This window comes from Salvelinus fontinalis, chromosome 3 (assembly GCF_029448725.1).
Source record: "Salvelinus fontinalis isolate EN_2023a chromosome 3, ASM2944872v1, whole genome shotgun sequence".
NCBI classification, from domain to species: domain Eukaryota; kingdom Metazoa; phylum Chordata; class Actinopteri; order Salmoniformes; family Salmonidae; genus Salvelinus; species Salvelinus fontinalis.
Window position 1 is genome coordinate 22945419 of NC_074667.1, and position 11463 is coordinate 22956881.

At 43.5% G+C, this 11463-nt stretch overlaps 1 protein-coding gene across 1 annotated transcript in view; it reads right to left on the reverse strand.

Moving 5' to 3' along the window:
* Nucleotides 1-11463, reverse strand: part of LOC129841220 (histone deacetylase 7-like) — a 100821-nt gene that overhangs the window by 31189 nt on the left and 58169 nt on the right. Inside the window, exons 12-20 of the mRNA XM_055909385.1 lie at nucleotides 11177-11414; nucleotides 10821-10954; nucleotides 10177-10297; nucleotides 7542-7591; nucleotides 6102-6209; nucleotides 5744-5799; nucleotides 4559-4646; nucleotides 4123-4242; nucleotides 2665-2762 (exon numbers count right to left, since the gene is read on the reverse strand). Coding sequence (XP_055765360.1) covers nucleotides 2665-2762; nucleotides 4123-4242; nucleotides 4559-4646; nucleotides 5744-5799; nucleotides 6102-6209; nucleotides 7542-7591; nucleotides 10177-10297; nucleotides 10821-10954; nucleotides 11177-11414 — 1013 coding nt within the window. The remainder of the gene's footprint in view (nucleotides 1-2664; nucleotides 2763-4122; nucleotides 4243-4558; nucleotides 4647-5743; nucleotides 5800-6101; nucleotides 6210-7541; nucleotides 7592-10176; nucleotides 10298-10820; nucleotides 10955-11176; nucleotides 11415-11463) is intronic.

Genomic DNA, 11463 nt, shown 5'->3' on the forward strand with positions numbered 1-11463 from the left:
TGGAGAAATGTCCTCTGATTGATGAAACAAAACTAGAACTGTTTGGCCATAATGACCACCGTTATGTTTGGAGGAAAAAGGGGGAGGCTTGCAAGCAGAAGAACACCATCCCAACCGTGAAGCACGGGGTTGGCAGCATCATGTTGTGGGTGTGCTTTGCTGCAGGAAGGACTGGTGCACTTCACAAAATAGATGGCATCATGAGGTAGGAAAATTATGTGGATATATTGAAGCAACATCTCAAGACATCAGGCAGGAAGTTAAAGCTTGGTCGCAAATGGGTCTTCCAAATGGACAACGACCCCAAGTATACTTACAAAGTTGTGTCAAAATGGCTTAAGGATAACAAAGTCAAGGTATTGGAGTGGCCATCACAGAGCTCTGACCTCAATCCCATAGAAAATTTGTGGGCAGAACTGAAAAAGCGTGTGCGAGCAAGGAGTCTTACAAACCTGACTCAGTTACACCAGCTCTGTCAGGATGAATGGGCCAAAATTCACTTATTGTGGGAAGCTTGTGGAAGGCTGCCTGAAACGTTTGACCCAAGTTAAACAATTTAAAGGCAATGCTACCAATACTAAGTGAGTGTATGTAATCTTCTGTCCCACTGGGAATGTGATGAAAGAAATAAAAGCTGAAATAAATCATTCTCTCTACTATTATTCTAACATTTCACATTCTTAAAATAAAGTTGTGATCCTAACTGATCTAAAACAGGGAACTTTTACTAGGATTAAATGCCAGGAATTGTGAAAAACTGAGTTTAAATGCATTTGGCTAAGGTGTATGCAGACTTCTGACTTCAACTGTAGTATGCTTATTGGTCATAGTATGGATATAGCTAATATGCCAAAAGTTCCCAGATGCCATACTAAATTTGCCAAAATACGAAGTATACAAGAAGTGGACACTATTTCCGTGCTTTTAGGGCCCATAATGCAATTCTTCCGGAAATGAGCGTGGCTTCACAACATTTTCAGATTTGAAGAAAATGGTGAAAGATTATTATGACAAATGTTAAGAAAATGTTGAGCAATGTAATAAAGTAATGACTTTTCAAATAAGTTACCTTACACGTTATGTTGGCTGACAATTTGTTAGCTACATTATCCTTACAAACCGCATAGCATTACTGCAGTATGTACCAGCATGTTAGCTAGTTACCTTACGTTAGTTGGCTACTAATACATCGAACTTGCCAGGAAGTTTATTAACTATCTGCTATCTAACTAACTAACCAACATTTATTGATTTGATTATTCACATCATTCTTAGCTAAGTGGCATAGTCGTTGTGCGTTTCAATGGACATTGTTAATTCTGGCTATCTACTCCGATTTCAGAGCACTCTTGCGCAGAATATGGCCGGTGTCAGTAAACATTGGCAAAAAAAAGCGTAATTAAATTGTTGCCAGCAGCACAGTTACAGTCACCAACACTCTGTATAACATGAAAACAGCCTAACCAGCTCTGCTAGGGCAAGTAAATGGTCAGAGTGAGGTGTTCTCTCATTTGTGTCTGGAAGTAGCTAGCCAACATTACTCAGATAGCTTGGGTGCTTGACTGCCGTTGGACGCTCGGATCAACCCTACTCCTCAGCCAGAGCATCCAGTGTGCTCTCTGAATGCTCCGAGAGAGAAAGCTCTGAATTTACAAAAGGACAATCTGACCACTCTCTGGATTTACGAACGCTCAGAGCGCACTGTGGCACTCCAGATTGAATTTACGAACACAAACGAAATCATAAAATGTCTAGCTAGTCATTTGTTATGCTAACAAGCTATCAAAAGGTTGCATAGCAACAGCATCAACTTAGACAGGCAAAGCACGAGTATGCTCAACTGAAACGATACCGTTCGTTTACAATATACTAAAATGAACGAATAGTATGTAGTATACAGTATGTTAGTATGGGTATTCGAACACAGCTCTAGTCTTCACCCAGTAGCTCAGATTGTGACAGTTAATTTCCCCTTTCTTGCATGCTTTTAATTCTGACTCTGTGTGTATTGGGGTATAGGCCTAGTGGAATGTATACAAGAAGAAATTGAAGTTAAAAGCCAATTATTGTTATTATACGCCTTATTTTGTCATTCCAGTTCAATTCTGATTTCAGATGATCATTTCTTACCAAATAAGGAAGACTCAGTATGCTCTAAGTTTTTCTCTATCTTCATTAGGAATTTGTGTAAATGGCAGCTGTTTAGGAAAAGACACACAAAGATACAGATTTTCAAAGGTGTTTTTTCTTGACTGATTACCATTTGATTGATGTGGTGCTATTGCACGTCATATCATTTGAAAGGGCTGTTTCTCAGCTTTCAAAATATGTATTACGTTTTCATATATGGTTTGACACCAGCAAAGTATGTTCATTTATCTACGCTGGTCTCAGTACATTCATGAATTCCCCATGGATTGGATGGCATCACAAACATCCAACTCGCACCACAATATAACATCTGAACACATGACATACATGTCTGTTATATCACAGCTGTCTGTTGTATTTCAAGGATGAGTGAAGAGGTTTGGTAAGACTTCCTATGAATCATTAGCGAGCACCCCTGGCTTTGACTAGAATATAATCTTTGTGATTTTGTTTTAATGTGAATTGGGCTGGAGGTAAAGTGAGGTAGGTTAGGTATGTGTGTCTCTACTGTACCGAAATGCTGCCAGGTATTCAGCGTCGCCCATGGGAGGGTCCAAGCCTCCCGTCCACGCCACATTGACATTGAAGCCCTCACCTGCTCCTGCTCCAACCTGGACAGAGTGGGAGAGAGAGGGGAGAGAGAGTTATGTCTTACTTCATGGAAAGTTGTGCTGAGAGTTGAAAGGTCATGAGATATTTTGCATCAAATGTTCACAAACTATCAGCACGGTTGTTTAAAAATGCGCATTTGTTACAATTGAGGAAAAGCCGCGTCACATTTCAATGACATACGGGAGTGATTACGATTTCCAAATGAAAGACGGCTGGCCATTAATTCAACGCCTCCATCAACTCAACTATTTCGATTTTTGATACAATTTGTCAAATCTGCTAATAAATCCCTCGCAGCAACAACAAAACTACACCCAGATTAAGTCCCAGTTTTAACACACTACAGGGACGTACGTATATTCTTGAGTCGGCACTTGGCGATATTCAGTTTCTAGTTATATTTCACATAATCTCCGCACCCAGAACCAAATGTTAACATCTGTCACGAGAGACTATATTTCACCAAATGCCAGGCACAACCGATGGATGTCTCCCTGATTTGACCTCACGTTCGTGGGGTGGCATACTAACTGATCCCCTGGTCTTAAGAGGAGAATAAGCCTTAAAAATGTCTGCTAACACGGCTATTTAGCTTTTGAAACTCCTCCGCCATCGCTCAATGTCATGGCGAGGAGATAGTGAGGACTCTGAGTGACACACTCTTGGCAACAAATTGCAGTCATTTCCTTTGTGTGTGTGTGTGTGTGTGTGTGTTTGTGTGCGTGAGGATGATGTGCATTGCAGAATGTCTGACTTGACTCTCTCTCGGTAGACGGGATGTTCACAGGGCAAACTCAAAACACATGAGCTCCGCCATCCACTGCCAACTAGTCACTCTCCCTCTCTTTCTCTCTCTCCATTGTTCTGCTCTTCTTCATCCCCTTTCTTCATCCCCCCCTTTCTGTTATTCCTTTCATGTTTAAGAGACGCTGGAGCGGATTACGGGTACCCTGATGTTTCTCTGTGGTACCCCTGATGACATCAATGCTACCCCTTGGTGTGTTATATAGGTACATTGGGTTGTGGTCGAGGGACACAGAGACTCCAGAGGTTTACCACACAGCTCAGTGGCGGTCGAGGGGCCATTTAAGGCTAAGCCACATCCAAGCCAGCATAGCATCTAATGGACCATCTTCCCATGATGAAGAATATGGTAAAACATCATCTTTTTTTATCCTCCTTATTTGGTGAGAATGGAGTGGGTAGTAACAAACGCTAAAGGGGTTTCAGACTATTGGGCCGACACAATCCGTTCTGTGCTGGCTCAGATGTTTTTTTCCCCCCCACATGAAAAGACCAATCATGTATTTGATGGGGGAGCATGATGTACATGGTGGTGGATAGTGCAACCTAACTTACCTCGGCTGGGTTCCCGCTCCCGGGGAAGAAGTTGCCATTGTCATAGCGATGCAGGGAGATGTACAGCACGCTGGCGTCGTTGTAGAACACTGACTGGGTACCGTTGCCATGGTGAACATCCTGCACATTGGGGATAAAGGTCAAGGGGTCGTCAGACTCGTAATTATGTAGTATGCTTGACCAGTCTCATACTTGCTCTGGATGTTTGCATCTTATTTGTCTTTACAAACCAGGTAGTATTTAAGTGTGCATGTGTTCCAATGTGTGTGTGTGTGTGTCTGTGTTAACGCCCAGACTCGTGGCGGGCCCCAGACTCATGTGAAAAGCAGAGATCAGTGTGAATGTTGACACCACGCTTATGGTCAATATGTGTGTTGTGTAAGTAAGCAAGTGTTTAGCTCCCATGTGGGGACCAGTGATGGCGGTCATCTCTCACCCAGTCCACAATGAGGATCTTGTTGATGCTGAGTTTGTGCTGGAGCTGCTTGGCTGCGATGGCCACGGAGTTGAAGAAGCAGAAACCCCTTTGGAAAGACACATATGGACTTGAGAACATAATTGAGAACATAATCAGGACAGGAGGTCATGTCCCCATAACGAGACAAAAGACACCCAATGTAATGTGAGGGCGTCTCAGAGAATGTCCTCACGATACACACACTAGGTGATGTGAGGATATTAGTGCCAATGGGTCAAACATGCTTTGTTTCACTGGACATCCACTCATATCTAGGCTTGGTTTGAATGGCGAAGGGGCAATGTATGAATGATGGGAAAAAGACACGGCAAGTAAACATCTGACAATCTCAGACAAAAGAAAACCATAACAGAAACAAAAGCAAAACACAAAGACGAAAAATACTCTCCACATATCAAAATAAGTTCTCGTGAAATAACTTCTCGTGACCTGAAGTCATTCCTCGTGACCTCCCCTCCTCGTGCATTTCAGAGAATGTGCTCCTCATAAACCACTTACAGTAAGCTGACTCGTACTCAATATCCGTAGGATATTGTGAGACAGAGAAGGTGTGTGAGAAAGAGTTGATGTATGAAAATGAGAAGAGGAATGTTGAAAGCGGTGGTGTCAGCAGGAGCTATAAGCTCGGCGAGTGTGAACTGTAGATCATATCTACTGGCCAACTCCTTTCCTCCAGTAAGTCTTTATCGACACATAAATTACTAGTGACAGGCTCTGCTGAGTACACACACTATCGCGCGCGAACCCACTCGCGCATGCATGCAAGCAAGCACACACACACACACACACACACACACACACACACACACACACACACACACACACACACACACACACACACACACACACACACACACGCTGACGTATGCAAGCAAACACACACACACACACACACACACACACACACACACACACACAGCTGAATGTGGTTAGCCTTCTAACGCATTCTATTTCAGACTGATACACAGACATGCACCCATACACACACACATGCACACAAGCCTTGGGCAGGTAACGCACATACTCCATACACACACATAACACACCCTTTTGGACAATGCTTTTGATGTGTAGGGAAAACCCTTTGAAATTGTTTTAGAGACCTCCTGGCTCCGTGTGTGTGTGCGTCTGTGCAGTACTTACAAGGGGGTAGAGCGACCTGCATGGTGTCCAGGGGGCCTCACCACTGCAAAGCCATTCTGTGAGATGGGAATAGAAACTGTTACACTTTGGCTCTCTCTGACCACATCTTACAATTTGATGTTCATCCGTTCAGAATACATGGTATTGATATAGAAATGGAACTGATATAAAAAGGCAATGTTTAAATTACAATTTCATATAAAATTCATAAATAATGAACAGAAATGACATGATGCTTCAATATCCAGGTGTATCAATGTATGTCACAGTGTTGACAATTCTGACCCGTTGTGTTACGCCCCTGACATAACTAAGTGGGGGTGTAACCGAGGTGACAATGAACGGTTGGCGGTCTCACCTTCAGCTCTCCCTGTGCTACCCTGAGCGCCAGCTCCGTCACGCTGCCTGCCGCCAAGCGAGACGCCGTCGACGTGTGTGTCTCATTCCAGATCGTATCGTTGTCCACCTGTCAATCATGCAAAACCAGGAATTTACCAGGGGGTGGGATCAAAGTTAAAACCACTAGGAGAAACAAGGGCATCGTTTAAAAACAATATAAGTGGATTGGTTGAAATAGGTGTCACTTGATATCAACTATGTGACAGCCCAATGAGGTACAGAGGAAGTCATGTAGTGGAATTGGGAAACAGAGGTGACGGGTTGTGGTAAAGACTGGATTATTACAGTATTGGATTACAAAGTCTCTACTGTGTTCCAACTAAATGAAGAGTAGCATAACTTATTGGGAGTCAGGGGGATAGACGTGGCACGGGTAACATTTACGCACACAAATCACCACAACCTTGACTTTGACTGCTGATGATGACAGTAAAGGAGGTAGTAGAGTGTTCCTGTTCTCAGATTCTCTCTCTCTCTCTCTCTCTCCTTCCCTTTGTTATTCCATGTTTCAAAACTCCACATTTCTGGCGGTTTGGCACGACAGAACAATGAAATCCTAGGAATTTCTTTTATCACTTTCTTCGCCATCTTGTTTCAATCAGCTCGCCTCACCAGAGGAACCAAAGGCCCGGAAATCCAGGCAGATCAGGCGCCTTATCAACACCATGCAAACCCTCCTCTACTCTCCTCTTCACCCTCTTGCTCTCCTCTTCTTCCTCCTCCACTCATCCCCTCTTTATCCTCTTCTTCAGTGTCCACATAAAAAAAAAAAATCACGACTATACACAGTCTACCTCCTTCTCTTTTACTCTTCAACGCTCCTCTTCCATCTTCATCATCCCCCTGCACTCATCTCTTCTTCAGTGTCTGCATTTTCTCTTTCCTTATCCACACCATATTAGCAGCATTCTTCCTCCTTATCTCTTCTCCCCCTCTTCCTCCTCCACTCATCCTCTCTTCATCCTCTTCTCTGGTGTCTATATTCTCTCTTTCCCCACATCCCTTCCTCCTGAATAAATTCCCCTCCACTCAACCACTCAACCACAGTTCCCCAGGCACCCCTCCAAGCAAACAATTCCACCCTTTCTTCCTCTCTCTCTTCCTCTCATCTCTCACCTCTTCTTTGCCTTTGATATCTGATTGGCGTTTCGACCGTGTCCCCGCCAGCAACAACAGCCTCCACAATTTGTCGCTCTATTAGCTTAATCGTGTAATGAGGTATAATCAAGCATGTAATGTTTGCCATTTTGTAATGTGATTAGATAAGTGGACAGATTTCACATGACTCTTTGATTGTTTGTTACAGGGTCTGTTGAGCTGCTTGCCTGTGTACTGTAAGTGTGTGTGTGTGTGTGTGTGTGTGTGTGTGTGCGTGCGTGCGTTATTCTGAGTAACTCACTCCAACTCCTCCACAAGGTAGCATCACAAACATCCTTTGAGATAAGATTCCTGAAAGAGTGAGATAAATCCAATACATTAATCTTACATTCATTCAATACTTGATGATCCATGCATATGTGTATAGTTCCATGTGTGTGATTTATGAGTGTGTAAAAATACTTATGTGTGGCTTTTACTAGGGCTGTTGCGGTGACCGTATTACCACCACACCGGCGGTCACGACTCAAGAAGGCAGTCAAATTCCACGTTACCGTTTAGTCACAGTAATTAGGCTGCTCCAAGCTCTGATGCTGCTGCTGGTCATTAGTAGCCATCCAAACTTGCTAACTGACTGGTACTCAGCACTCTATTGTCTCTCTAATCACTCTGACATCAATGCAAATGTTTTCGAAAATCTAATCAAACACTTCATGAGAGCCCATGAGCTCATGTTGCACAACATTTCTATAGGTTATACAATTGTGCTAGAAAACAGAGGGATGGCCTATATTAAAAAGTGGAGGATCCCATCAGTTTTCTATAGGCTAGGCCTACTATATTTATTTCTCAACTTTCCTAATATTAAGCACATTGCTTCTCTTTACAACAGGAGTATAGCCTACCTGGCTGGCATGAAAATAAACCACAGGTAAAGCATCCTCCATTCGCTATTTAAGTGCATAGATGACATGTATTTTTTCCCCCTGCCCCTGTTTCCAGACAGGTGCGTGATAATGGTCCATTCTAAATCAAAAACAAATTTCACACATATATTATTTAGCATATGTAAAGGCAAGATTAAATCAAGAATAGTCTGATGGGTGACAATATTAGCCTGTCACTTGTGAATGATATATTATTACTTGTGAATGATGCCCAGCATAAGAAACAATGTCTTTTTTTTGTGACTTGTTCAAATCATAGTCGCACACCTCATGTAGCCTAGCCCATAGGCCTATATGTTTTAATAAGGTTTGTATTACAACTAAAGTGGCCAAATAACTTCTTAAAATTAAGCACATTAATCCGCTTCACAAGGGGTGTAGAGCCTAACTGGCATATATAAGCAGCGTGTGAGTTTAACGTTTGGGGAAGATCATTTTCACCATAAAAATGCACCTTGATAATAAAAGCATTATATGCATAATCAAATTCCCTTTTGATAATAGTGTTTTCCGCTAATGGGACATTCGCGCTTATAGCCTACTGCCGTTTGTGCATTGCTGCACTTATAACGTGAAGAAGTAGACAAATAGTTTATCAACATTTTAAGCTAAATGTTCTGATCTGTTGCGTCAGCCACATTGCATTTAAAAAAGTGTTTTGCTGCTAGTGGTTGTATTAATTTTGGATCTATCGCATCCCACAACTATCTCAGACTATGTTTGGAATATTTATTTCTCGCACAGAATAGAATAGGTCGACTTTTGTACTATGGGGGATAGTACATTAACATAGGCTAGTGCTTTATCTGTTCGTAAGGCCTACTCATGTTGTTGGCTGACGAAAAGTAAATGTGGACAGTTCTAATATCTTCAGTATGCACCTCGGGAATTGGATGAGGACGCGCACAGTTGCGTCCCTGACGTGTCTGTCTTCACTTGTAGCCTGTGAGAAAGACACGATCACGTGACGGAGAGCCGTGTGAACGAGAGATGCTTCGGATTGGCAGCACACTCAGGCAGAGGGGCACAACAGGCAGCACTCCTGGTCGCAAAAGGCCTGGATTTTTTTTAGGGTGCATTACGGCCACAAAGGGGATGCCGCCGTGAAATTCGAGGAATTATCAAGGGCTTGTCAAATTGTGAATGAGAGACTATTGGTGTGTGTACAGCCTGCCTTTCAAGCTACTTTTTTTGAAATTATCATTAGTCTCATCATGCAGCCTTACAATGTATTAAAATCAAAACATATAGCCCAAAGTTTGTAGAACAACTAAAGTTACATCAATAACTCTAAATTAAGCATATAGGAGTAGCTGTGTCTTTGTTAACCGCTCAACACACAAAATAGCCGCATGTGCGCACTCCCTCAAATCGTTTGGAGAATAAAAATAAATAAATATTCAGCTTTGTTCAATTGTATTCTTCATACTATAAAATAATATAAAATAATGCCACGGAATTATAAGCAAATCTTGTCTGCTATATGAACTAGTGTAGCCCACAGCCATTTGGCATAGCCACATCAGGACCCAACATAAGGACAACCCAGAGTATGCTATTCTTCTCTTCTGAAATAGACTACATGTTCTTCATATCATGCTTCTTTAGACCTGTCTAAAATAAATGATGGATTTATTGTGAAGGTGTAGGCTATATTTACATGGATTTATTCAACTTTTTATAAATGTATTCTAGGCTATGTGTGGAAGCCAGGAGAGGCTAAATGTGTTTATGTTAATTAACGGTCAAATACCATGAGACCGACAGTTATTTGCTTGACAGTCATCGGCTGACAAAATTTCGTGACCGCCACAGCCCTACCTATTACCTATATGGCCAAGTGAGTGTGAGTGTTTGACAATGAGGTGTGTCAGAGCGGTGTGTGTGTGTGTGCGAGTGAAGATGAGTGTGCATGTTTGTGTGTTGGTGTATGTGTGTGAGAGAGAGAGAGAGAGAGAGAGAGAGAGAGAGACTGAGCGCTTGTCGCACCAGCCAGCTTGCGGTTGTCCAGTTTGAGGCGGTTGAGTGGGTTGGTGCCGTACAGCAGGACGTGTTTCTCAGAGTGGACAGACTGAAGCTCCTCCAGAGTTGCCTTTCTGCTCCGGATACACTGGAGGAGCGCACACACACACACACGCCATGCCATTTAGAATTAACCAACGCACCACACACACACACACACACACGAGACACAGGCGCATACACACACTAGTCCACATGCATACACTCGCAAACGCACTCGCAAATGCACACACACACCCATGAACACACACAAATTACAGCATAGGTACACACACAGGCCTCCCTTGGAAAAGAGGTCTTCTGACCTCAATGGGACTGTTTAAAGAGACAAACAAAACACAAAGTTTGATCTTGGAAACCTGGGCCAGGGCAAAGGGGGGGGTGCAGTGCTGGGGTGTAACCCTAGGTGGCAGCAGTGTTCATAACAGGAGTTTCAACCAACATATTTAGTTCTGTGGTGTTGTGTAGAAAGGGATAGGGAGATACCTAGCCAGTTTTACAACTGAATGCATTTAACTGAAATGTGTCTTCCGCATTTAACCCAAACCCTCTGAATCTAGAATATTGTAGTGTAGTATGTGCTGCTGTGTTTTGCTTTATGTGGTACCTACCTCACACTGGTTCCTGAGGCCTCTCTCCTGAAGTCTGGACCAGATGCTTTGGATTCTTCCAGCATGCTCGGGGTGTCGGCTATTGTCGCCACAGGTGCACTGGTGCTTCAGCATCTGAGAGTCATACACCAGACCTACACACACACCGACACACACTGTCGTTTAGAGACCATACAAAATAGGTAGAAAGCCAGATAGATAGTAGACGGGACCACAGAGATCCTAATAAATGAAGTGCTAATAATTCTATGGATGGGACATACAGCACCTTCTGAATATACAGTACGTTGTACATGAGATACAACAAGATACAACAAGCACTGTGTATAGTACAGCACTCCCCAATTGTCTCTCACCAGTGGTGAAGCGTAGCTTGGCGGTGGTCTCCGGACCAGGGCCGGCCAGAGACTGTGGGGTGTCCGTGGGCTGTGGAGGAGGGGGGAGAGAGGTGGAGGCGGGGGAGGACTGGGCGCGACCGAGGGGGCGGTGTGCAGGGCCCAGAACCACGGGCACACCCAGGGGGTCCAGGTGGGTCGCTTGCCTACGCCTGTCTGTCAGGACCTGGTGGTGCCTGGGCTGCTCCCAACGAAACGACTGGAGGGAAGGGGGATAGATAAAAAGATGGAAAGGGAGGGAGAGCGGG